At 42.8% G+C, this 26877-nt stretch overlaps 1 protein-coding gene across 4 annotated transcripts in view; it reads right to left on the reverse strand.

Annotated features, from left to right (window-relative positions):
• agrn (agrin) overlaps window positions 1-26877 on the reverse strand; it is a 313528-nt gene that overhangs the window by 73388 nt on the left and 213263 nt on the right. For all 4 annotated transcript variants that reach the window (XM_036590661.1, XM_036590660.1, XM_036590662.1 and 1 more), the window contains 3 exons: window positions 15141-15362; window positions 7227-7424; window positions 6068-6268 (listed from right to left, as the gene is read on the reverse strand). In XM_036590661.1, coding sequence (XP_036446554.1) covers window positions 6068-6268; window positions 7227-7424; window positions 15141-15362 — 621 coding nt within the window. The remainder of the gene's footprint in view (window positions 1-6067; window positions 6269-7226; window positions 7425-15140; window positions 15363-26877) is intronic.

Genomic DNA, 26877 nt, shown 5'->3' on the forward strand with positions numbered 1-26877 from the left:
CTAGAGCAAGCATGTCAAACCGGGGACCTTCCGGGCCAAAGTGCAGTGGAGATTAGCGTTTACCCTCATCTAACATCTGAATTCAGCTCATGAAGGCCTTGCTGATTAGCTGCAGTGGTTTGGCCCATTAGGTGTCTACAAACTTTTAGACATATTCATACCATATTGCTCAGCCTTACTGATACATGAAAGCCGACTTTTTGAAGTGTTCGTCCATCGCCAAACCCAGGGATCACTAATGGTTCAAACACATCGACAGCGGCTCTCTCTGTAGGAGCCCACTCCTGCAGCTTGGCTCTGAATAGGAGTGCGCATGTGTTGTCCAGCAGGACTGGACTGTAAGGGGGCCATCAGAGATTCTAAGCACACACTAGTACAGTATTTTTTTTTAAACCAGGGCCTTCCTTGCCTAGAACACTGACTGCAGTAATCATTTGTATGTATAAAGCTCTTCGGGGCACCTAAGGCCTTTTATGCAAGCTAAGCAGGAGGAGGATGCATTCACAGACATATTCTACTCACGCATCCAGAATAAAAAATACAGCATATGAAGTGCATAAATAAAAACGAAGTCTGAGGTGGGGGGGGTGGTGGCGAGGAGGTTGCTAATTAGTTTCTGTACTTTGAAGTCACTGCCACCCGCACCGCAGACGAACCTTTCAATTAGCAAATCCGGCAAAGACGTCTGCATCAGCTATTCTCAAAGCCCTTCCTCTTCGCTTTTACTCAATCATGTCCTAACGAGGGTCCATTTAGCCATGGGATTTCCATTAAGATGAAGAACTAAACGAATAAAAAAGGCAGGCAGAGGAAGAACAAGAAGCACAGAGGATAAACATAGAACAAGAGGAAGAAGTTCAGACAAAAAAGACATACAGCACAATATAAGTATAATGAATTTTTTTGTCTAAGAGACAGGCAGACGGAGGGCGGGGAATCAGGGATGAAAGAGAACGAGGGGACAGAAGAACGTCAGAGGAGAGCGCGCTGACCTTCGGATGTGAGCGCCGGCTCAGTGGAGGAAAGAAAAGCTTTACTATCAGTAACATGGCACTGCATTAATCCCTCGGTAAATGCACAGCAAACCTTTGCAATCACATACAGGTGCTCTCTCTCTCTCTCTCTCCTCTCTCTCTCTTGCTCGCTCGCTCTTTGGAGAAGTCAACATACACATTAATCACACGCGGCTGACACCTATGTGTCACACGCACAAAGGCAAGCACACGCCTTGGCCTTCGCGACTGATACACTAGGAGTTTGTTTACCTATTGTGTTTGTAATTTGTCAAGCTGATGCATTGAAGGGCCGGACAGCACGTTAGAGCAAATAAAACCCCATCAATGTAAAGAATGATAGAGCATCACGCCAACTGGTGGACCACAGATACAGAGCACTTAACGTGACAGTTCAGCCGATGTATGCAATTTTCACCTTAGTCCATCAGTTTGATTTCTGAAGCTTCTTTCTTTGCACCAGAGCTACAAGGCTAATACTATCTATGTAGCACAGCTAAAAACAGTAGTAGAAGCCTAAATTCTCTTTGTCCAACTTTATAAATAAACGAATGTGTTTAAAAAAAAAAAACATATGCAAATCTAGTTGAGACTACTTTAAAGAAGCATTCTGACCAAAAACTGGGTTTAATATGTAATTTGTCGTGTTATACGTTTGACACAATTCAAGATTTTACATTGTTTTCACATTTTCCTTCACCAGTGTTCTCTCACTACAATATCCAGCATGCATTACACAAATACAGCTCATATTTATTTGGAATCCCCATGGTGTCAACCAATCTCGACTGCAAGCCTAGCCACAGATCCAGAGCCGGTTTAAGGGGAGCCTGGCCGCTTCCTATTTCCCCTGTTATATCAAAAACATGACTGTACAATAGCAGAGGGCAAAAGAGTCCTCAGTGAATGGGAGTGAATAGAGCTAAACAGCTAAAAACGAAAAGTTAAAATAGTTTCTAATAATTTGCCCATAACTTTAGCTTAATTTTAGAAATCAGAAGGATGTATTTCACTAAAAAAGCAAAGAAAACTCACCTGTATGTTTCCTTTTTCTACAGCAAATAGGCTGTGGGCAGTACAATGCTAGCTTTACTGCTACTGAGTGCTGATTGGTTGGTGAGCGGAGCAGCTCATTGGCTGTTTGTGCTCACTGACATCATGGACGCACATGAGGCACCACTTTAAACTTCTATAACCAAGTTATAGTTTAAAAAGTTTAAAAAGTGCTCAAAAATATAACAGCAGTGTTAAAATGTTTTATGCTGTTCTGTGTTCAGGATATGAATGCATTCTTGTATCTTAAAAATGTTTATTTATACATTTATAAACTATGATTTTACTCAAATGCTCCATATAAACCCATTCATTTTGGACACGCTCGGGGGCACCCTCTAGCGTTTGAGAAATAAATACAACCAAGCTAGCATTAGCGTAACTCTCACTTCGGCTGTCGAACTAAATCTAACGAAAACAGCAACTTTACTCGTTCAGCAGAGAAAAGAAGCCAAACTGAGGTAAATTAGCTACCTTGCTAATTTTAGCTTTTAGCCTGTTGTGCTTATTATCTAATAAGGTATTTCTGTCAATTGACTAATCCATTCTCTCCGTCATAATAATGATTTGAAGCCAGTTACTTCAGTTACCCGACTACGATGATATTCTGCTTCCTAGCAATAACTTTCAAAAAAGCTGCGCTCAAAAATCCACCAAAAACTCCCTCCCACCTTCAAGATATGTCAATAGTTTTTTCTGGTCTTTAAACTGGAATATCTCACTGTAGACACTATTGTGGCAGCACTGTATGAGGCAGGTACAACAGATGTTCACAACAGATGTAGCGATGGTTAAATGACTCATTTTGGCGAGGTTATCCCTTTAGCAACTCGACCTGGTTTGATGATTTATGGACGCAGTTTGCACAACGCTAACTGTTAGCTATAAACGTCTATTACTAGTTAGTTACCCTCACAGAGATGGTGCGAAACAAATAGGCCCACTGACTACATTCAGGTTAAGGAGAAGACTGTGTAAACATCACTTTAAGAAAAAATACTCATATGGGATGAATAAGCATGTGCTTGCAGTGTGGAGTTCTCTCTGCTCCTGGTCCCTCATACGACCTTATCCTCTAATCAGTAGCCCTATGGCTTACTTACTGATGCTATGCCCTACTCGGGTGTATCATCTCAATATTTGCAACGCATAATCCTATTTAGCAAACGTGTATTCAATTAAAAGGGGGCGGCAGCTCCCAGGTGATGCACCGCTCTCGCCCGCCACTTTGTCAGTGTCTACAAAGAGGCTGAGCTTAAGCCTAGCGGAGTGTGAAATTAAACAGGTGATAAATTTCCCAGTGCGGCCAAACGCTGGGAACACTGTCATTTTTCATTACCGCAAAATAAAAGAGTGAGAAAACACTCCCATTTCTTTCCAGTAACTAATGAACACGGGCTTTAAAGCCCGCTCTGAATAAATGAATAAATCGCTTTTGCGTCGCCAACCCCGTTGGTCTGGTAAGAACATATTTTCCACCTTTGACACCATATTTTTGCAGAGGACTTCTGCAAGCCCTGAGGTAAATAATCAGAAGAGCCTAGATATCAGATAAACCCAGCAGAATGTAAGAGAGCTATAGGTCAACATTGAATACTGGCCCCAATAGATAAAGCAGCCTCTTCTTTCTCATCACACTAGACCATCACTATTGTTCCTGCACAAAGGCTTAAAGCCCAGAGCCAGAACAGTGTCTTAGCCGCAGCTGGGTCATATGACCACAGCAAGGGCAGAGGCAGAAAGACGCTAAAACCGTGGCTTCTGGGAAAATTCTATTGAACAGGCCTGACTCTAAAAGCAACATCTCCACAGCCCTCGGAGGGGCAACACAAAAGGAGTGATGAGACGGCGTGAAAGAAGAGAGGAGAAAACGTGGCGATTGTTACTCGTCAATGGGTTGTTAGGGATGACAGACAGAGAACGGGAAAGAGACAGAGACAGAAAAAGCAGTTACTTGGGCATAAAGGCAAAAATTCGAGTAGTATTTCATGCTCCACATACGAAAGGTCAATCGGCGTAGATAATGAGGCGATGCTAAATTGACTGCAAGAAGCCCAGTGTTAAAGCCCAGTCGCTCATCCAGACAGCCTTCGGTAACAAAACCAGAGGAGCCACTGAGAGTCAACAATAATAGAGACTTTGGCCTTGGGACTGTTATGTCTCATTCTTTGACTGCATCTGTCGATTTGTCTGCCTCTTTCTCCAGATATTAGGGTCACCTAAAGCGTCTGTCCCATGCTATTAGCATCTGGTACGGAGGTGGTGCAGCAGGCAAAACGGACACATAGAGTAACAAGACAGAGGAAAAACATTAAGTGCACACAAAATATGAACCAAGGGGGCTGTCCGACTTACAAGCTGAACATATGCAGAGATTAACTGACTCCACCCACAAACATGCTCTGTTCTGTGATTGGATAAGCTTTATAGGATAATGGCAAAAAATGCAGAATCCATTTTTTTCATCAGTCCTGATAGTCACTCCCCTTCTTAACAAAAATAATGGCCGTCACCTACTGAGCTATGGGAACAGGGTCCTAAATCATGGCCATGAATTACAGAGGGTGTGGAAACAAGATAATTACATTGTTCTCATGCCTTGCTAAGTTGTTGCCACCCTTTAGGATCCCATTCCCATGCCTTAGTAATATAACAGGCTGCTCAACCGCATAGTTAAACATTTCATGTTGTAATTCAAATCATAGCATGATCACAAATCCATCTCCAACTGTACATATTATTTCATGTGATTGCAATGAGCATATTTATAAAATATATAAACATGGGTGCATCCATTTTTTGTAATACATGAATTTGAAGACGACTCAAAAAAGAGCCTGACATCGCTTTACCCCCTCCCCAGAAAGTCAGTTAGGCAAAAACTCAAAGGTCAGTAGGAGATGAATGCATACAGCTTTTCACGATGAAGGCATAACATCACCATCACCATCATGCTCTTAAAAGTATCCATTAGTCTGGCCAAAAGATGTGTGACCACTGGAGAAGCTTGCTAAAGGTAATTAACCTACAGTGCTTTCTGCAGCTCACAGGCTGTTAGCAACAAGCTCTTCCCAGTCTGCTAGTCTATGTAGAAGATAAATATGTCCATGAGTAGTGAAAAAAGTGTCTGATCAGATCAGTCTTTGTTTAATATTATGAGCCTTTTTAATTAATTTTCATATATTCCAAATATTAACCTGATATCACAGTTATTTTGGCATAACTCTCATGCCCATATATTCCGGCCTGTGGTTAGCTATACAGTCAAATTCTACATCATTCTGCAGTTAAATGTTTTTATTTTTCTCTTATTCCCTCTGCTTTGTGTGTTTTTTCATGCTTGTTCATGTTAGCTTGTGTCCTGGGGCCTTTCTCATTTATTTAGTCTCAGCCAGTTTTTCTCTCTGGTGGGTGTATGAGGTTAAAAACATGTTAAATGTTTCATTGTATTTCTTTTACATTTTTACAACTATTTTCTTTTTATTCATTTCTCCTGGTTGTAAAAGTGTGCTGCTGGTGCATTATTCTCAGTGTCTCTAAAGAACTGCTTTAAACGGACAGCTCAGTGCCTGGTAGACGCTGATAATTAACAATCTTAATGACTATTTGTGAAAAAAAAATCAATACATTTTTGTTCAGCATGATTCAAATATTTAAATAAATGAACCCCCACCTTTTTACAAGAAGTTCCCTGCGTGCCTATTAAAGGGTTAAGAAGGGTTATTTGTAATGTGACCACTACGACGTTTGTTTAGCGTTGCTACACAATGTCAGCCTGAGTAGTCACTCACACACTCAGAGAAAAAATACTATTTCTCATTGAATTGAATAGGATTTTTGCCCAAATTCTGTAAAGCTTGTTCAACCTAACAGTTGCTATGAAAGAATGCATTTGTGAGAACAGGTCAGTTACACCTGGATGGTATGCTGAGGTAAAAAGGACACATATACTGACTCTGCTCTTGACCGAATAGAAATATGTGGGATAACAGGTAGCCTACCTTCATCGCACATGCCAGGCTTGAACACTTCTATGTTCTTCTTGTGCATGCATGAGGCCTGGCGCAGTTTACACTGGTTGTCGTAGGTTTTGCCGTCCGTGCCACACACGGGCTTAAGGGGCTCACCCTCACACCGAGGGCACTCACACTTATTCTGAACACAGCGGGCACCCCAGCTGCACACAGCGCCGCCACAGGTCTCTGTTAACACACATAAACAGACACACACACACACGTACAGGGTATATGAAAAAACACATACACATGCAGCCCCACTGCAAACTCCGGGCATCAAGCATGTTCACTTGCTGGGCATAACCGATATGTGCATTCACAGACCAAGGATTATATGATATGGGTGGTAACGTTTTAGACCGTGTGTTGTGCCACCTTCATGTGCTATTGGAACAATTGTATTTCAACCCCCACTCATGTAGTCCAAGCGGAAACTTAGGAACTGGCTTTGATACCCAGGTTTCTGACCTCTCATGTAAAGTTACATATAGATATAAATGATATGATATGTGGCATCAGGCTTTGAAACTGTCCCTATTAAATACATATTAAATAATGCTGGTAGCTAATTCTTCATTTTTCTAATGGGAACATATTTTTAGTGGACACTTATTAGGCTAGTTTTAACTGCTTAGTGCTGGGTGGTATTGAAAAAAAATCAATATCGCAATATCCTCCAAAAATATCAGATGATATTTAAGGTAGCATTAACATGTTGACGACAGTAAAGTGCATGAAGTCAAATAAATAAATAATAAATAAATAACTCTTGACATCACTATAATATAGACATTACATCATAGACATAACGCTTATTATCTATCAAATACTGTTAAAGCAAAAAGCAACAATATTTTGTGTCAATATCATGGTATGCTGGTACAGACGATGTACCGCCCAGCACTGTAACCACTGGTTGCACTAATTGCTTGGAAAGTATCGGAATAGATCAGACAAGCTATGTGACACAAAGACAACAACTTCATGAGTGGGAACCATCCAACGAGCACATGAAGGCAGCACTGAAAATCATGCATTGCATGTTGATATGAAGGTCAGCTCTCCTCGCGTGCATGGTGGGGATAAATGACTGTGTGATGGGAGATGAAAGAGGAGCGGAGGGCTGTTTTTGGCGGGCACTCACTGCATTCTCCCCGGGCCACCACTCGTAGCTCCAGCTTTTTGGTGCAGGCCCTCACGTTCAGCTCGCACTCGTTGGCGTAGGTGGTGCCGTCGCTGCCGCACACAGGCTGCCGCGAGCCCACACACTCGGTGGGGCAAACGCAGCGGCCCGTCTGCGTGTCACAGATAGCGCCAAATGAGCAGTTAGCGCAGGCCTTATCTGTGGAAGAGAAGTTGGTGGATGTTAGTGGAGAGACTCAGTCGAGAAGAAAGATCAATGTCAGCCTTTGGTCTGCTTTATCGACCCTGCTTAAGCTAGGCATCTAAAAATCAAGATGGCGAGGTATGTAGGCCTTGGTGGTCAAAACTGAAGCAAATAAACAATTTATGTGACCCGGTCCCCAAACCCACAACACTGCCTGATGCAGCTGGGAGGGGACTGGGGAAGGCAGTGGTATGGTGCAGACGGTGTGAGACAAAACAAAAGCATGGCAAGTAGGCTGGTGTCCATGCTAAGCTAAAGGCTAATCCCAAGAGACCAGCTGTGCCTTCCACATTACTCTCTAATGCCCCCCCCAAATGAACAATCTGGATTAGCGTTACCTCAGACTGCAAGTGACTACACAACAGTATGAGGGAAAAATCCCTGACTTTGCCATTCAGCTAAATGGATTAACTTTATTGTGTTTTACACTGTAAGTATGTTGTGTTTTCTGCGCTTATTTGTTAAGCAAACTGGTACAAACTTGTAAATCAATCACCACTATGTGTACCGTGCTTCAACCCTGTTTCCATTTTTTGGGTTTGTAAGCTTCTCTTTCAACACATACGCAGTTGCCCGAAAATAAATGAGGCTAGAACAATATATGTAAACAAGCTGCCCGAAGAGTACTGACATGCGGTATCGCATTTAGATTGTGCTCAACTACTTTGAGAACATAACATCTACTTCATACTTGTGTATAGAATGTGTTTCAATACAAAACAGAGAGATGTTTTTGATGTTGGCATCTCTTAGCAATTGATCTCCAATTTTTCATCCACAACTTCTCAGTAGCCAGAAAATTCTCTAAACATCAGTCAGAAAATGAGAGATACCCAGTTTTTTTAAAATCTGCTGTTGTTTTGTGAAAATTGTTCAGTTCCCAAGGCCTCGATGCTCCTTTCCACTCCAGCACTGCTTCTGTGCTGAAGGAACACCATCACCCTGCTTCCAGCCTCATAATCAGAAGGGCCTACTTACAGAAATCTATAGCAGACTCTCCAACCAAACCCCTCTCTCTTCTTACATGTAATCACTTCACCCACTTGGATTTCTTGAGAGGAGCAACACATCTGATCCCCAGCTATGACTTCCTGGAGCTCAGTTCATCAAGAAAAAAAATCAAAATGTGATTCAAACTGGGAGGGAACGAGCACGGCCAGTGACAATTACAACCAGGAGGATTCAATTAGAGCGGCGGTAATAACAGCTGCTGATTTAGTGCTAATGGAGAGAGGTGCTCGTGCATAAATCTCGCCGCTTGCCTGGCATCAGCCTGTTTATTACGCATTAATAAAGTGGGACGCTTTTGGCTTCCGGAAGCATTTCTCTACCGACGGCTCCCGGGGCCCAGGCACCCGGCCGCGTTATTAAACACAGCCGCCCCGCATGGCTAAGTGGCCACCCACGGCTGGGAGCGGGCCAAGAGCAATAAATCACCCCGGTATTGCCCACAGCATCCTCCTTTATCAGGCCCCCCTATGCTCGCCACTTCTTTATCTGCTGCACCTGTTAGTCGACCTCCACGCAGACCGCAGGAGCTACAAGAGGCTATATCCTGTAAACAGCTGCCCTATTCCAAAGCGTTGGGCCCCCAACAGGGGTCCAGACAGGCCAGCATTCAGGCTGACATATGGAGGGAATGGAGCCTGCAGCCAGCACCGCACTGCTCTTAAGAGGCCAGCTGTAAAGTGGCCTCAGTGGCCAGCGGAGACAAGGTAAGGATGTGCTTAATGTGTGGCCCACAACAGCGGTTTGTTGTGAGTGGCCACGAAGAAAAATCCCCCAGCGCCGGGCCTTCGCTCTATTAGTCTGCTCCATCAGCCTCTTCCTTTTTATTTACCTCCATCTCCCTTTCCCTGCTCCCTCTTCCGCTCTCTCTACACCGCTTGATGATTTTTCTCCCTGGCTCGCTCCTCCTTCACCATCTCCACGGCTCGCAGCTGACCTATATTCCCCAGCTCCCAACAAATAAGTATCATTTCCATCACCTGGCGAATCACGCTGTCATATTTTCTTTCCCGATGACACAGTGGGCTCCTCTCTCATCAAGCTGTTTATAAATATATATGGACGAGCTCTCTCAGAGCAGCCCATATCCCTGTGAAGTCTATTAGTTCATCACACTTCTCCAGACCTGCCAGACAAGGTCAGCTGCCACTCACACAGCAAGGAAAAATACCATGTATAAAAAAAATGTCACTCATATCTCTATTGGACTGCTCCTGAGCTGTGAAGATAAGGGCATTTATGATTCTGTAGCACGAGGTAAAAAACAACAAAAAAGCATATGATCATATGCATATGAGTATGTGGAACCGTAAACATACCAACATTGCCACGTAAAACACAAACATACAACACACAGGTTCCACATTAAATACATGCATCTTTTTTTCATTACCTAGCACATCTTCAGTTCTCTCTATTAGCCATTGCAGCAATATAAATCATGTTAATCAAGCTCCCTCACAGAAAGCTATTAGACTAAATAGTTACAAATATGCTGCCTGATGCTGGAGACATTGTTTCGCAACAGTTTATAATGAGATTAGGCTTTGGCCTAAAGCCCTGAAACGCATTCATGACGGAGAGGTACATGCACGGCATTATAAGGCAAAATAGTACCCAAAGAAAGCTGTTTGGACAGAAAAACAGTCCCTTGGAATAATGTTGCTTATCTGCTGGTTAACAGTTCCACAAACTAGTCAGCTGGTCAGCTAACATTAACATAACAGCTGTCTGTTTGGCTGCTTGAGCCAGTGTTAACCTTGTTAACCAGATGCATAAATTAAATACAACATCGCAATTGATATTACTTATATAATCCCAGCAACGTAATATGAAAGTGAATGTGATGCAAATTATGTTTCAGGCAGCTCGCAAACTGCAAGCAGTTGCAAGAAAGTTTCACCCTAATGTTAACCTCAGTAACCAAAAAGAAACATCCTTCCAGTTGAAAAAAATCCAGCATACAAATTTGGTAAAAACACTTTACCCTTAGCTGCTCAGAGCTGCTTTTCTCTACTTTTCAACAAAATCAGGACAGTTTTGTTCTGTGATTGTATGAAAACAAGCACACACTCTCTCTCTCTCTCTCTCTCTCTCTCTCTCTCTCTCTCTCTCTCTCTCTCCCTCTCTCTCTCTCACACATACCACAAACCCACACATCCGTAATAGATGGCAGGGTGTGATCTGTGAGGCAGAGGCTGTGGTCTGAATACAGAGGGATAATTAATGGAGATAATAACAGAGCTCACTTGTGCTGGAGAGCTGTGCTCTGTAAACAGGCCAGAATAAGCAGGAGCCTGTGCTGGATTAGCTGTTTGGGGGCCGCTCTTTATTGCCCCGATCCGCTGACGATTGCTTTAGCACTGACTCAATGCCATCTAATGCCCTGCATTACTGATGCTACCAAAGTGTGTGTGTGTGTGTGTGTGTGTGTGTGTGTGTGTGTGTGTGTGAGTGATTTTTTTTTAAATAAAGACTATTTATTACTCTCTAGAACGCTACATGGGGACCTGCCTCCCACAGGCTTGTATTCCAAATTGAGTTTGCCGTGCTTAAACATTTCTCTTCTCTGCCTGCCCACTTCCTGTTTATTTATTTATTTATTTATTTATTTATTCGTTCCTTGGCTGCTGTTTCCTCCGTGCAGGCACCACACTTTGTTCCATATGGAGACGAGGAGAAATGAAGAGTCTATCCCTCCTTATCTCTCTCTCTCTCTCTCTCTCTCTCTCTCTCTCTCCAATTCAGTCCAATGTGGTTCTCTGTTAACAAGCAATGCTACATTTGTGTTGCCAAAGCTTAAATTACAAAGTCTACAAAATATTAAAAAAAGACAATTTGTAAAAGATTTTGTCTGTCTCTCTCGCTCTCCTTGCTTGTCTGTCTCTCCTCTCTTTCTTTCTTTATCTTTCTCTCCTCTGTCTCACTCTCCTTCCTTGACTCTCGCTCTCCTGTCTTTCTTTCTTTATCTCTCTCTCCCCTCTCTTACTCTCCTTCCTTGACTCTCTCTCCCATCCCTTTCTTTCTTTATCTATCTTTCTCTCTCTCCCCTCTCTCACTCTCCTTCCTTGACTCTCTCTCCCATCCCTTTCTTTCTTTATCTATCTCTCTCTCCCCTCTCTCACTCTCCTTCCTTGTCTCTCTCTCCCATCCCTTTCTTTCTTTATCTATCTCTCTCTCTCCCCTCTCTCACTCTCCTTCCTTGTCTCTCTCTCCCATCCCTTTCTTTCTTTATCTCTCTCCTGTCTCGCTCTCCTTCCTTGACTCTTTCTCTCTCCTGTCTCTTTCTTTCTTTATCTCTTTCTCCCCTCCGTCTGACTCTCCTTCCTAGACTTTCTCACCTATTTTTATTCCTTCTCTCATCCCTCTGCCTCACTCTCCTTCCTTGTCTCTCACTCCTGTCTCTTCCTTTCTTTATCTCTCTCTCATTTGTCTTGCTCTCCTTCTTCTGTTTTCTCTCTCTTTCTCCCTCATTTATTCCTTCCTTATCTCTGTCTCAATCTCTCTTCCCCATCTCTCTCTTCTTCTCCATTTCTGTCTCTCTCTTTTTCTTTCTCTCTCTCTGCTTCCCTCTTCCCTGCCTTCTCTTTCTATCTTTCTTTGTTTCCCCATCTTTTTCTCTCCTTCTCTGACTCTTTTTTCTCTCTGCTGTTTCTTGCTGTTTTCCGTCTCTCTCTCTGCCCCTACATTTCGTTCTCTTTTTGGTCTATTTTGTCCCTTTCTGTCTCATCTCCCCTTCTGTCCCACTCTTCCACTCTACTTCTCTCTCTTTTTTCTCCTTCTCTTTTTCTCTTTCTGTCCCCTTTCTCCTTTTCTTCAGCTCTTTCCTCTCTTCTTCACTTACATTTCACTCTTTCTTTCATCCCTCTATCTGTCACTTTCTCTTCTTCTCTCTCTCCTCTCTATTTCTTTTTATTACTCCCCCCTCCACCTCTCTCTCTCTCTCTCTCTCTCTCTCTCTCATATTTCCCGAACTCCTCTGAGTGTGTTAATTCCCACTGCATGCCCTGAAGGGGCGAGCGAGTCTGTGGCACTAGAGAGAGAGAGAGATATCACTATCTACATGTTATTTATGTGCTGATGGCAGACGTATAGCAGCAGAGCGGCACTAGCATAAAGAGCAACAGCGCCCTGCAGGTAGAAAACATTCAGATAAACTCCGCTGCTGCCAAATGACCCCAGGCACATACACACACACGCACGCACACTCATACACACACAAACGCCATTCACTGGAGGCGACAATTAATATACACACAGTGTGACGCCATCGCACTCACTGACTCATGCACACTGCGGGCCTCGAGAGCACTCGAACATAATGAAATAATGAAAACACGCTTAACAAGGTATTTACAGAGCAGCGATCTGGCTGTGGGCATCCAAACAGAGCCCTCCTCCGCTGCCCACTAGCCCCAGAGTAGCCCAGTTTACTCAAGCAGGACACAGGAGGAAATGGCCCAGAACGTATCAGAAATCCAGCGCGCATTCATCTTTCCAGCAGCGGCGCGTAAAAGCGCTCACTGAACTGAAAGGAAACAGTTCTTCACATGAGCAGTACGTATACAATCTGTAGTAGGTCCACTTGAGAGGACAGCGCAGCCATTTCAGCAGCTGCTTTTGCACTGTGCTACAAAAAATACCTGACTCATGCAAACAATTACTCAGAAGGATGCTGCTCTGCTGCTCTCTTTAATTTTAACTTAAGAGCATCCTTTCAAAAAAAAAAAAAAGGTCATGGAGGAAGAAAATTACAGCCCTCTATCTATGACGATCTGCGTAGTGCTTAAGAGTGTGAGCAGGACTTAAAAAAAGGAAGAGTCGGCCAGGATGTGTGTGGGTATGTCCTGGTTTTTGTACTTTTGCAGGACAAAGATGCACAAGATTTGTAGAGAAACATGTCTCGTTGTATCCCAGCACATACGATCATATCACTCAGTAACATACTATACACTACTGTATTACATGTCTTTTCAGGCTCTGCACATGCAGTGGTCCCTAAAACGTATTCAAACACTTTAACAATTTAACTCAAGGTAAGTTTGAATTTCTTTTAAGTCTTGAGTACATGACTTTTAAAGTCTCAACAGATTATAAAAAGACTGGGCATCTCACTATCTGACTGGTTTTTGCAGATCTTGTGACTGAAATATTGGGGATCACACACTACTCAACCTTTAATCTGTTGCTGAACCGAATGGAGCTCACTGAACTCATGCTAACTCATGTTAACTCTCGCGTTCTCCAGTTATTAGGAGACCCAAACGTGGAGCTGCTGCTGCTGTTTTCTCTGCCGTTTGCGCTCACACAGTAAAGAAGCAGCAGGTAAACATGATTAAGTGAGGCTCATTGATTTAAAAATGTGATCAGTGTGGGATGTTTTAGTTTTAAATGTACATAAACTCGACTGTGCTTGTGCCTTAAGCTGATTTAAAAGCTTCGCTCCGCATCTTTCACGCTTTCAGTTTTCATTGACTGTTGCAGGAGTCCGTTCAGACTGAGTTGTTGATCAGTTTACACTAAATTTCGCTCACAGACGGGTCAAAAACATCAAACATATTTGATAAACTCCCGACTGGTCTGAAACATGATCAGGAGGCCAAAATCTGAGTCTGCGCCCCTCGATTCTCTCTCTGACTGTCGACTCCAACTGACCCAAAAATCTGCAGACTAGAGCCAACTAGCACAGACTCGGCCACACTGTGAAGCGGGGCTAAAATTGGGGTAAAAGTCGTGTAGTGAGTCACTTTATTCAATTTTAACCAAAAGATAACTGTTTCAGAGAAACCCACTTGTAGTACAACATCAAATGGTAGAGCCAGACTCCACAAAGGGTGGTAACAACAAAATCTGCAGGCTGACGAAGTCCGGGCTAAATGTACTTGGGAATGTAGACTTATTAGGGTTGGAAAAACTAAGGGGGACATTTCTAAACCAATCTAAGGCCTCCTGAAAGCAAAGCTTGAAGCAGTGGCAGATGAGAGAGGGTGGTTTCAGCGTTGCTGAAAAAGTGTTTCGCTGCATCTCACAGCAATGCTACTTGCTTATTTACGGTACTGCGGTTTGTTTTTTTACACACCTGCAGACTGAGAAATCCAAAAGAAATCCGAGTAAGAGTTCACATGCACTGAGAAATCTGACTGCTGAGCTAAAATCCAGCTCTCTCTATCAAATTTCTTAATCGGATTTCTTTTTTTCTTTTTTTGAGGTCAAACTGGATGCAAAGCAGCACCAAAGCTTTAACAAGTTCTCCCCAGATGTGTGTTCTTGTTAGGAGATTACATGCACGCCGAGAGCATTACGATGCAATGCTGCTTTTTGGTATTTTGTATGCCAAAAATGTTACAAATGATTCTGCAGAGCTCTAATTAAATATATGATCAATAAATGTTATCCAACAGACCTTTCCCAATGCTGCTCTCGAATTTAACAAACACCTAAAATTTATAACTGATTTATTAAAAGCCTAGTCGCTTGAGCTTGGGTGTGTGCAAAATTAAGCCCCTCCCCCTCCCTGCCTACTTTACCAATAGGACCCACTTACGCAGAAGAGACTAAGCTTTAAACTTCACTATAATATCAGTTAATTATCCTATATATATATATATGGGAGTTATATATATATTGTATAAACAGCCTGTGAGAGTGTCTGTGTGGACTCACCGCAGGGTCCTTTGTGGCTGATGTTGATGTTTTTCTGCAGGGCGCAGCCCATGGCCCTCATGTGGCACTGGCTGTTGTAGGTGTGTCCATCGTTGCCGCACACGGGGTCCTGGGCCTGGGGGCATGCGTCCGGGCACTCACACACCGCCTCTCCATTCTTCACCACACACGTGCCCCCGAACTCACACGTTTTCTTCAGGCACGGGCTGGGCGCGTTCAGATCTGGCTCCGGAAAGCAGTGCAGAGAGATGGGAGTTAGTGATGGAGAAAAGTCAGGGATCAGAGGAGGATGGGGGGAGGAAAGGGGAGAAGGGTAGAGGTGGGCAGGAGGATCAAAGATCACACAGTGTTTCCACAATGCTGAACCTGCAGCAGTGTAACAAACTGCTCACAGCACATAATAAAGGCTGCCGAGACTTTTCCAAGACTTTTGTAGTTTAACTGCTTTATTTGTGGATATCAAACAAGGAATGAGTTAATCCGAGGATCGTCCGTCTTAACTGAACACACTAAACGATGAAGCAATAAAACGTAAAGCGCTAAGCAGCTGAACACTATACTGGTATTATCTTTCTGTGCCATTACATCTACCCCATTGCACCCTCTGTTTAACCAACATGGACTGCTGTAGCCATTCTTTAATTGCTTGACGATCCATGACTAACTGCACACACTGCATGCACTACGCTTTATTCTAAGCACTGTAAGTATAGCAATCTTTCAAACTGCTGCGATCAAACCTGAACACATTCTATAATACTGCATATTACCATTTGTATTTCAGACTACTGCATTTCTGCACTACCTGTATGTCTGCACTACATTTTTTTTCTTCCTCTCTTTGTCAGTGGTGCTAAAATGGTACAGACTAAGAATTTCATAGTCTCGTGGTGCCAGATGTCATAATAAGAATGTCTAGGGACAAATATGAGGAGGTTTGAGCTAAATGTAGGTGGGAACTCAGACTTCTTAGGGTGGGAACAAGCTGAGTGTGAAACGTCTAAACCAATCCAAAGCCTTGTGAAGGTGGAGCTCAAGTAGGGGGCGATGATGCGCTTGTCAACACTGTTCTACAGACAACAAGCCTGTCGTTTGCCCTCTGGTGTAACATAAGTTAACAGAGCGGAAAAGTCTTACCTAAAATCTTACCTAAAGGTGGGCGATATGGCAAAAACATAATATTGCGATACTAAATTTTCACGATACATGTCATTTATTTTTTCAGACATTTTGTCAGTTGGAACAATAATACTACATTTTTAAAAAATACTATCGAAAACTGTGAATACAGTAAATATGTTCAATATTTGGCAAACTGTTTTGCACTATATCCAGTTAAACAGGACCAATTTTCTCTCTATATAATGAAACATACAGTTGGTCAGTGCTCTACAGTCTTTAAAAGCTGTTTTTAAGGGTTATTTAGTAAATAAATGCTTCTATATAGAACCATGAACACTCAAAGAACCTTTTGCATGAATAAAGGGTTCTTTGCATCATGAATTTTTTTTTAGTCTGGGAATTTTTTCAGTCCCAGACTAATGGGAACTAAAATTTTTAGTTCCCATTAGTCTGGGAAAAAAAATATTGTCAGTACTTGTACATACAAAAAGTATGGTTCTTCAAGGGTTCAGAAAATTGTTTTGTATTGTATTGTGACATAATTTATCCCAATAATGAAGCATATTGTCATTCTGCCCAGCCTGACCCTCACCAGCAAAAAACAGTTCCATTAAACCAAACTATACTAATCTTTATAAGATATTAGACACGAGTTTCTGTCTTCAAACAAAGTATCTGAAGTGGTTTCATGAAATCGGTACAAAACTAAATCTAACATTGCTCCTTTTGAAGAATTAGTGATAGCATTAATCAATAGATAGCTTGTTTTGCTTGTGTTATGGATTATTCTGGACATTAAAAGAGCACGGCCTGGAGGAATGTGGGGTGGGTTTTATCCTTCTTTGCGGCAAATGGTCAGGCCACATGAGACTAAGAATTTCATTGTACAGTGAAATCTACCTCTCTGTTCATATGACAATAAAAAACTTGGTAAAACTTTAATTGTGGTGAAGCAGTGAAGCATCTGAACATATTGAAGTAAATATCTTGTAGATGTTCTGTTGATACATTACTTACATTCAGTAGATGTTAAATTGTTACTGTCATTATGCAAAATCTACCCTTACCAACCTTACCCACAACCTAACCCTCAACCTGGCCCTAATCCTAACCCTTACCTTAATCTCAACCCAAAACCTAACCCTAACCCTCACCTTGGCCCTAATCCAAACCCTCACCTTAATCTCAACCAAAAGCCTAATCTTAACCCTCACGTTTTTAACATGTTACTGAGAGTGAGTTGAGCGTTTGTTTCATCTAAAAAGGACCACTCAAAATAAACTGTCACCAAGAACCTTATTTGAATACCCGTCTTCGACGTCACAATCGAGAAGCACGTAAGGACACTGACAACCCTTAAACTCTGAAAACCCACTGGAAGGTCCTCACTCTCAGAAAACAAAATAGGTAATTGCTGAATAATTCAAAGTAGTTAACGGATAAGATATTTAGACTTGAGATGGTGACTTGGACTTGCTTGAGTCACTAGAGTTGCAAACTGACTCAGACTCTACGCTAAAGTCTCCGGAATCTTGAGGAAAAAACCCCACAAGTGTTTCCCACCAGGCGCAGTCATTTGCTGCAGTGCTGCTCTCTTAAAGCTCTCAGTGGGGTCTCTCAGAGGTTTAGTATGGCTTCAAATAACAAGCATTAAAGTTTGATTAGAAAACCCTTCTGATGGACGTAACTGTACCCTGTACAGTGTGCAGTGCACACCATTTAAATAATACAGAAGGTAAGCTTAACTGTTTATAATAACAATTTGAGATTTAAGTTTCACAACTAAAGGCTTGAGACTCATTACAAATCAGAGATCTGCGACTTGGTTTGGACTTGCATGAAGTGGCTTATGAACATCTCTGCTGAATAATAAGATGAATATCTGAATAATAAGTTTGGAATATAAGGGGTTAAAGAGCAACAAGTGTAAATCTACAAAAATAATGACCAAACTAGCAAAACATACAAAAATCACACATATAAAATATATTAAAACTGACTCCAGCTGTGGTCACAGGCGGCTTCTATGCGATAATGTTGGACAGGGTTGATTCTCTTTCAGATTCTGTGCTGGAAGCTGATATTTTGGTTCGGTGTGGGGCTTTGACACATCCCATTCATTTTCTCTGACAGTCTGGGACAGAGTGAGTGAGAGGCACTGTCCTACTAACCCGCCACAGCACACCAACCAGCTCTGTTCCACAGACATACACCCACAGACGGCTGCCAAACACACCACCTCATTACTGCACCCGCAGTCCACTTCATACACACACACACTATCTGCATCCTAGCAGCAGCACTGTCCATGTGACGATGGGATAAAGGCCAGAGGGAGCAGAGAGGGTGAGAGAGAGAGAGATAGAGAGAGAGAGAGAGACAACACCCCAGAAAAAAGAGGAGCGCCCTGGTTAATAATTCAGAGCAGAGGGCTGCTGTGCGCGGAGGCAGACATGAAATATGAAGATCAGAGGATGCAGCAGGCCTCTCTGCGGCCAGAGCTCCAACACTGTAAGTTCATTAAGAGCTGCTGTTAGAGAGACAGAGGAGCGAGAGACAGAGGGACATACATACCAGCACAGAGAGGGAGAGAGAGAGAGAGAGAGAGAGAGAGAGAGATGAGACAGGGTGAGAGAGAAACAGAGAGAGAGAGAGAGAAAGAGAGAGAGAGAGAGAGAGAGAGAGAGATGAAAGAGATAAAGAGAGAGAGGTGAGAGAAAGAGACAGAGAGAGGGACACAGGTGAGAGAAGGGGAAAGACAGAGATAAGAGACGTGGGGAGAGAGAGACCGTGGAACAGTGAGAGAGAGAGAGAGAGAGAGAGAGAGAGAGAGAGAGAGAGAGAAGAGAGAGAGAGAGAGAAAGAGAGAGACAGAGAGACAGAGAGAAAGAGATGAGACGAGGGTGAGAGAGAAACAGAGAGTGAGAGAGAGAGAGCTGAGAAAGAGATAAACAGAGACAGAGTTGAAAGAAAGAGAGACAGAGAGAGACACAGGTGAGAGAAGGAGAAAGACAGAGATAAGTGACATGGGGAGAAAGAGACAGTGAAACAGTGAGAGAGAGAGAGAGAGAGAGAGAGAGAGTGAAAGTGAAATACAGAGAGAGATGAGAGAGAGAGATGAGAGGGAGAGAGGGGGTGAGAGAAACAGACAGAGAGAGCTAGAAATAGGAGTGAGAGAAAGAAGTGGGGAGAGAGAGATTACACAGAAAGAGAGAGAGAGGGAGAGGGGGTGAGAGAATGAGACAGAGAGCAAGAGAGAAAGAGAGAGGTGGGATAGAAATTGGAGTGAGAGAGAAGGAGTGAAACAGTGAGAGAGAGAGAGGTGGGGAGAGAGAGAAGGAGAGAGTGATGAGAGAGAGGGATGAGAGAGAGAGATGAGAGAGGGGTGAGAGAAACACAGACAGAGAGAGCTAGAAAGAGAGGAGTAAGAGAAAGAGAGGTGGGGAGAGAGATTAACACAGAAAGAGAGAGAGAGGGAGAGGGGGTGAGAGAATGAGACAGAGCAAGAGAGAAAGAGAGAAAGAGGTGGGATAGAGAGTTGGAGTGAAAGAGAAGGAGTGAAACAGAGAGAGAGAGAGAGAGAGGTGGGGAGAGAGAGACAGAGAGAGAAGTACATGGAGGAGAGAGAGAGAGAGAGAGAGAGGGAACTGGGTCAGCAGTGAACCAGCACAACACGACCGAAAACCCTTTTCATCACTGCCTCGTTATTTTCCAATCAATTCTTTATTGTGAGGATTAAAAAAACATGTTCAAAAGCAGAAGTTACGGTGAACCTTTTGGCGGTGGGGACGTGCGGAGGTCTCCAGGGGGGAGACGGAGACGAGGCTGTATTAGCGCAACAAAGTGCGGCTCATTTGTATGCTGGTGGGGGGGCGTGGGGTGGGATGGAGGTAGTGGTGGGTGGTGCTTTGCACTTTCACACAATGATGAAAGAGTCGCAAAGACAAAAAGCAACACCGCTCGCTGTAAACTTCATTAGGTGTGGGGGGGCAGGGGTGGGGGCGTGTGTGTGTGTGGAGTGAACCACAGGGATTTTTTTGCAAACGTGTTTGTATTTTGTGCTTTTTAGCTCTCGGACTAATTGTGCGGCGCGTGTTGGAGTGGGCGTGCTGTCTGCTTCTACACGTTTGTATGATGGTGCACATCTTTTGTCTCGATAATTGTTTGTGCTGCCTCACTCAGCGGGACGTGTACGTGCATTTATATCGGTGTATATGTGCACTGTTGTTATTGGTGAGTGCGCGTGTGTCTATACGCTCTCTACTCACGCTGCCCGTGGTGCCGTCATTACTGTAATTATTCCCGGATTAGACGCCATCATGCTGTCTGCTCCCTGCAAGAGTCTTCGATTTCATTACAGACGCATGGATGCAGTCAATATTACACATACACCTACCTTCACACAGCCTTATGATAAATCAGCAAATAAACTGCCTTTTGTCTTTCTTTTCTCAACTAACAACCAGAAAATAAGCAAAGTAGCCAATAAAAATGCCACAGAACCCTCTTTTGATAAGCCTGTTGTTATCTTTTCAGCCTAATTTAGAAACCAAACAGCTGAGAGAGAGGAAAACATGCTAATTTGTCTCTTAAATGAGCTTATTTTTCCTCTCCTTAACAGAATCAATCTAGCAGGCTCTTTTCCAATGCTCTGTGACCCCCACGTGCCCCAGCCTGTCTCAAGGGTTTTGAGTAGCTAGGGCAGTCAGCATGGATGTAACCCCCCTCTAACCCCACCAGCAGCTTGCTGTAATCCTGCCCAGCAAAACACTCGTCAGTACAGGCGAGCACTAACTCAGCATTAACCCTCCCTGGTCCCTCATGGCTTATACGGCTTGAAACGCCTCTTCTTACATTACGTTTGATTATTTCTCGTCAGCCTATTAAAACAAGAGGAGAAATTCTGTCAAAAGTGTGGATTCTAAACGATCAATTGATCCCACGTTTGTATTTGTAAAAAGAAGAGGAGACTTTGAGGGCTGGTCCAAATAATCTGAATTGAGTATTTGTTTTCGATTGTCTGTTTTAGAAAGTGTTGTCTTTATTTAATACAAAAATTTGATGCCTAAATCAAATTAAATTTCATCAGCTGAGGCTTAAGATTTAGTTGAACACAACATAAACTCATGCCGGGCATGCACATCACCTCGGAGCCCTAACAGAGCGCAACGTGCTGCACTGCTTTCTACATGGCCACTGAAGCTAAAGGAGCAAAGATGCCCAAGAATCACATGTGGGAGCATTTAAAATCACTGAACGATAAGAATAGAGCTCAGTGCATCTCAAAGAAGTAAGTACAGTGATCCTGTGTACCGCTCGGTAAGCTTCGGTTCATTTGCGCTGTTACCAGTAAACACTTTGAATATGTTGTTGCTGCTTGCTGTATAGATTTTTAACTATAGAAATAAACATACTTAAATTATGGTCACCCCTTTAAGGACTATGTAAAATGTGCCTGCTTCTGCCACGTGATCTGTTGCTCTCCGATAATCATGTAATTTCTCACTGCTGTTGCATTTATTTCCTATGTACAAAACAGGATTTATCAGCTGAAAACTGACAGGTTTGTATTAAGTTCGTCATACAAAATGTCTAATAAACAAGAAAGCGTGAATAAGCCACACATCAGATGCGTTTTACTGTTGACTAAACAAATCAATAATAAGTGTGTACTAAGCTCAACTGAGCTCTAAATGAGGTGAATTAGCTCATGTGCGCACTGAAAAACCCACAGTACATCCAGCAATAAAAGAAGCTTGTGCATCTTTTATACAGTGATAGAAAACACTGCAACTCTCAAAATCTCTCATTCTACGCACTGATATGTTTCACTCCGGCCAGCCTATAAGCCATGTATACTCTTCTGGCGCAGACTTAATCTAGTTAAAGGGAACATCAACAAATTCTCAGGATGGATCACTGATATCATATTTTAATCAGAGGTATTTGCATATATGTAGTTTATCGTACTACATAAGCTTGTTGATGTATTAGCTACCACAGCAACAAACACAATGCAATGGGCTCCATTGTCTCTCACCAGTCCCCTTACACGTTTCATGCCGCAATTGCAAGAAGTGGACCTTTGTGGTGACGTCATCACGCAGCCTCGTTAGGACTCTTCCATTTGTGTGACCAATAGGCTAATAAGGAGGTGTCTTCAATGAGAGCCCTATCACAGCTGCAGCCTAGGCTTTGGAGCGCAGCTCATTTTTTACCTGTTGGCCAAGGTTATTTTTGACACTGAAACAGGAAAAACTCAAACCTGACTCAAAGCTGTTGATATAGAACATAAATATAATTCATGATGTTATTAACCATGTAATTATGCAGTCAGATAATTATGTAATATAAGTAGGATGTACAGTAGTAATTGTAGACCTCTAAGGGATAGCTAACTGCTAAAGCTGTTCATACATCTAAGCCTTAACCTGGCCTGAACAGCCACGTTCTTAAAAAAAGGTCTGGACTAATCTCTAATCGCTATAGAACTTTACATTATGTGGGCGTCCCTTAATCTCATTTTCAAAATTAATGACTTAAAGAACTCTGAATTGAACGTTTTTTAAAGAAAAAAGTGTCTCTTCTGTGGCCCTTTTTGGCACCTTTATTTGTATGAGCGGAAGGCTGCGGGTCACCTTCCTGCCCGTTACATTAGTGTGCTGAAATGCTTGGCAACACTGACAGAAGAGAGGCGGGTGTTTACAGAGAGGAGAATGTCTTAGCTTAAGTGGCGGAACACAGCTATTGATTCGTGTTTTGAGGGAGGAGGGATTAAAATTTCTTTCAATTGGTGCATAAATATGTAAACCGCAGAGCGGGGCCTAATTTCTCAGGGCTTCAAAGCAGGCTTTTGCCCCGATCTCCTCTCCGCACGCATCTCCTCTGCGACTGTGGATGAAGTACGGTGGGAGCGCGCTCATCAGTAAGCACTCATGGCCTTCTGAAAGGTTGGAATGACCCATTTCCCAGGGCGCGGCTCCGAAAACGCAACTGCAGCCTCCGATAACGCTTTGTCTGTCTTTGTCCCCTCCCCACTCCCTCCCCAAAAAAGATGAAAGAATAACCGAAAACCTCTTTCTTTCTTCCTTTTCTTCACCCCCCCAACGCCCACCTCCCCCCTTTTTCGATTTCTCAGTCCCTCTGGAGGGGAGAAATTCTTGCAGATTTATTAAGTCAAGGAAGGGAAGGAAAAGCGAGAGTGAGAGCGGAGAGGGAAGGAAAAAGAAAGAGAGAGGGAAAAGTTCTTTCTCTGAAAAATAATCTTACATGCAGCCGCGATTACAGACTTTGTAGAAACTTCCAGCAGCCGAGGCAAGCTTTGGTAATTGAGATGGCTTGCATATTCTCTCAGTAAAAAATGAGACCTTTTTTCAGAGGCAGCGGAAGCCTCTTTGAAATCGCAGGCTGTCGTCCCCGAGGCCTGCGCTGCACAGCCACTGCTCAAGGACTCCAGCTGTAGAGGGTTGACAGCCATATGCCTCTGCGGGACAGCCGCTGGGAGACTAGACACACGCAGCAACCACATCTGAAGTTTTTGGGCTCCGTTCGCGGGGAAGTGCTAGAAAGTGGCTTGTGAAAACGAGAAAAAGAGGAAGAAAGAAATAAAAGTAGCAGATGTAGATAAACAGGGAGCCCACGCGTTTTTCAGTGCGAATGCGTGTGCATGAGTACAAAAGCAGGCCTGATAATGAGAAGGTGTGAGAGAGCGGCGGGGACTCTGAGAACCGGCTAATTGCTATGATCAGGCATGGTGGGCCGGGGGTGTTAAAGAGGAGACGTGGCTCGCCAAGCGCAAATATAGCTCCCGTCACACCAGCCACAGCCTTCACACACGCCCCAGTGCACACATACACACCCCACACCCTTCCTGCCAACAGGTGCCGAGGGGTCTTGCGTATCACTGGTGTTGTTACCGCCTTACTATATTCTCCATGCCCTCTGCTGAAGTTTGACAAATAAGAAAATGGACACAATTTTGCCTGTAAATCTAGTACATGCCACATTTCCCAAAAAAATTTCATTAGTTACAGAACTGGAGCTAAGAGGCTAATTTAGCTAATAACTAGTAGAAGCTCTCATATTCAGAGCAACTTGCAATTTAACCAAGCTACAGAGGTAGGTTAATGTAAAAGTTGGGAGTCTTGCCCAAGGACTCTTAATGGAATAGGTGTGCATGCCCAGGTGGAGAATAGGAAAAAAATAATCTCAGATTAGTTTATTTAATGACACTGTATGACATACTGTCGTCTACAGAAATAGTCCAGACCAAACTGATGCTTCGAGATGGCTGTTTACATCTGTGCAAGGTATATTTGTTCATTTACATTGATAAAAGTTAAAAAGTGACTAAACTACTTCTGAGTCACTCTCTAAAACCCACATACATCCACACCAACTGGAAAGTAGTTCCAAAGGTAAACGCAGCGGTCCTGTCAGTACTTTATTTAGAAATAAACATCAAGTCACTGTAAACATTTATGTCATTATAACTGTCTTTACTTTGAATAAGACAGCCTGTTAAGCGTGATCATGCTGATGCTGTCTGAAAACGTAGAAATGTCTCAGTAGAATAAAAGTCCAAAAACTTGAAATGAAATCTTTGCATATAAAATAGTTTACAGAGCTGCTTGTGAAAGTCTGACAGGTTTAGGTGAAATCTGGGCTTCTCTCTTTTTTAGCAAGGGGAGTTTTACACTTTAGCTTCGACACATTAATTGAGGGTTTTTTGGCATTTTGGCACTCTCGCTGCTCATATTCACAATCAGAGTTGCGTAGTCAGCTGTCGCATGAAAAACATAGCTCACAATTTCTGTTTATTTGCTAAATTGAACAAATTGGGGAAAAAAATCATAAAATAAGTATCTTAAATTCAGCAGATAAACAGTAACTCTGCATTAAAATGCGCAGAAGTGTGTTCTCTGTAGAAGATGTGCCTTTTTATTTACAAAAATCAACAAAACGTAATTTTACATGTACATAAACAGAATTTATGTTTCAAAATGTGTAACAGTGTTCTCTCAGAGACATATGAGAAACTCAGGTAACATAATTCTTTGTAAGTCAGTAACTGTAATGGGATTACAAGAATCTAAACTGTAATCCGTTACTTTACTATAGGAAAAAGTAATCAAATTACTGTAATGTGTTACTTTGCACCACGTTACATCCAACACTGGTGATTGGCTTATCAGGGGTCATAAGCTTACATTACTCGTTAGCTACATTAGCCTTCTAGCTCCAGTGCAAACCTAAAGAAGCAAACTTCAGACAGCAAACGTGTCTCGGCTGATGTGATAGTTTCGGGGTAAGGGGAGAACTGTGTAAATTTGATTTTTCACAGAACTATTGCTTTAATTAGCCCCAAACTCCACTGTCAAGATGGGACTCGTGGGAATTATGGGTGCTGACAGCTCCCACAGCTGCTGCTCTTCCTCAGCATCTCGAGCTGAAGGGCCGGCGACTGCAGGCTGTCAAAACCCGTCCCGATACCTGTCTCCCATCCAGGAGGAGCACTGCCTCTCACTCGCCTCCATTAGGCGAGACTTAAAGACTGTGTCTGACAAGCTAATGGGGTTTTTAGCATTAACCAGGTTTACAGTGCTGTCGAGCTCCAGCCAGGCAGTCTGTGCAGCGATGGGGGGTCTTTAAGCCCCCCATGACGGAATGCCATCCATTTCAACATGTGTGGAGGAGGCGGAGACAGTGTAGCATGTTAGCATGGAACCACAAAGCTACAGCTTATGCCTATGGAGATGTGCATCTCCTGAGCCTCGTCTTTCAGATCAGGATTACTGGCAACATGTGAACTGTGATAAGACCATTCTGGACGAGAAGGAGGAGACGCTTCACTCTGAGCTGGATGTAGCAGCGAATCAAAACCTCTCTCTTTCCTTTCTTTGCTAGCAGGACGCAAAGTTTCTGACTCGTCTGTTGATCCAGTTTTGTGTGCCTGAGTGACGTTGAGAAGGTCCTTGTATCCATGCAAATCCAAACATTTATCTGGAAACGTCTTTCGGAAAGACATTCTTCCTGATGTTTCATCTTAATTTTTCTAATCTGTTAGTCGACTGCTAATGCTAATCACCACAGACATATTATGGCCATTGTAGGAAATGTTATAGACAGTCAACGTTGCTTCATGCCACATACATAACTGACTGTGCAATTATGGTTGCCAGATTTCAGCTGTGCTAAAACTGGACAGCCCTTATTTAATATTTCTTTTATCACGTCTTCTCATCTTTTTTGCGTGTTTGAAAACAGTTTGATAATTTTCTGGTTTATTTTTACATTTTATGTTGTTTTTATATTTTTCTTTGTACTTAAAGAAAATACAGGAATAATGCATAAACAGTATAGGTTGAATTCGAAGCAATTAAGTGCTGTACAAATATATTTTCCAGCCCACTACTATTATACTTACTGTAATTATAACCATGTGAAAACAACCTATTATATTATAACCTGTTTTAGGCTGTCTGATGCATAACTGATGCCTTTGGGTTTATCCTGTAGCACGCCATAATGCAGCCTATATTTGCCTACACATAAAACAGCAATGCCACTGTTGATGACGCACCTACACCACAACTGAAAATCTCTGCGCGTGTCT

This window comes from Colossoma macropomum, unplaced genomic scaffold, assembly GCF_904425465.1.
Source record: "Colossoma macropomum unplaced genomic scaffold, Colossoma_macropomum, whole genome shotgun sequence".
Taxonomy (NCBI): domain Eukaryota; kingdom Metazoa; phylum Chordata; class Actinopteri; order Characiformes; family Serrasalmidae; genus Colossoma; species Colossoma macropomum.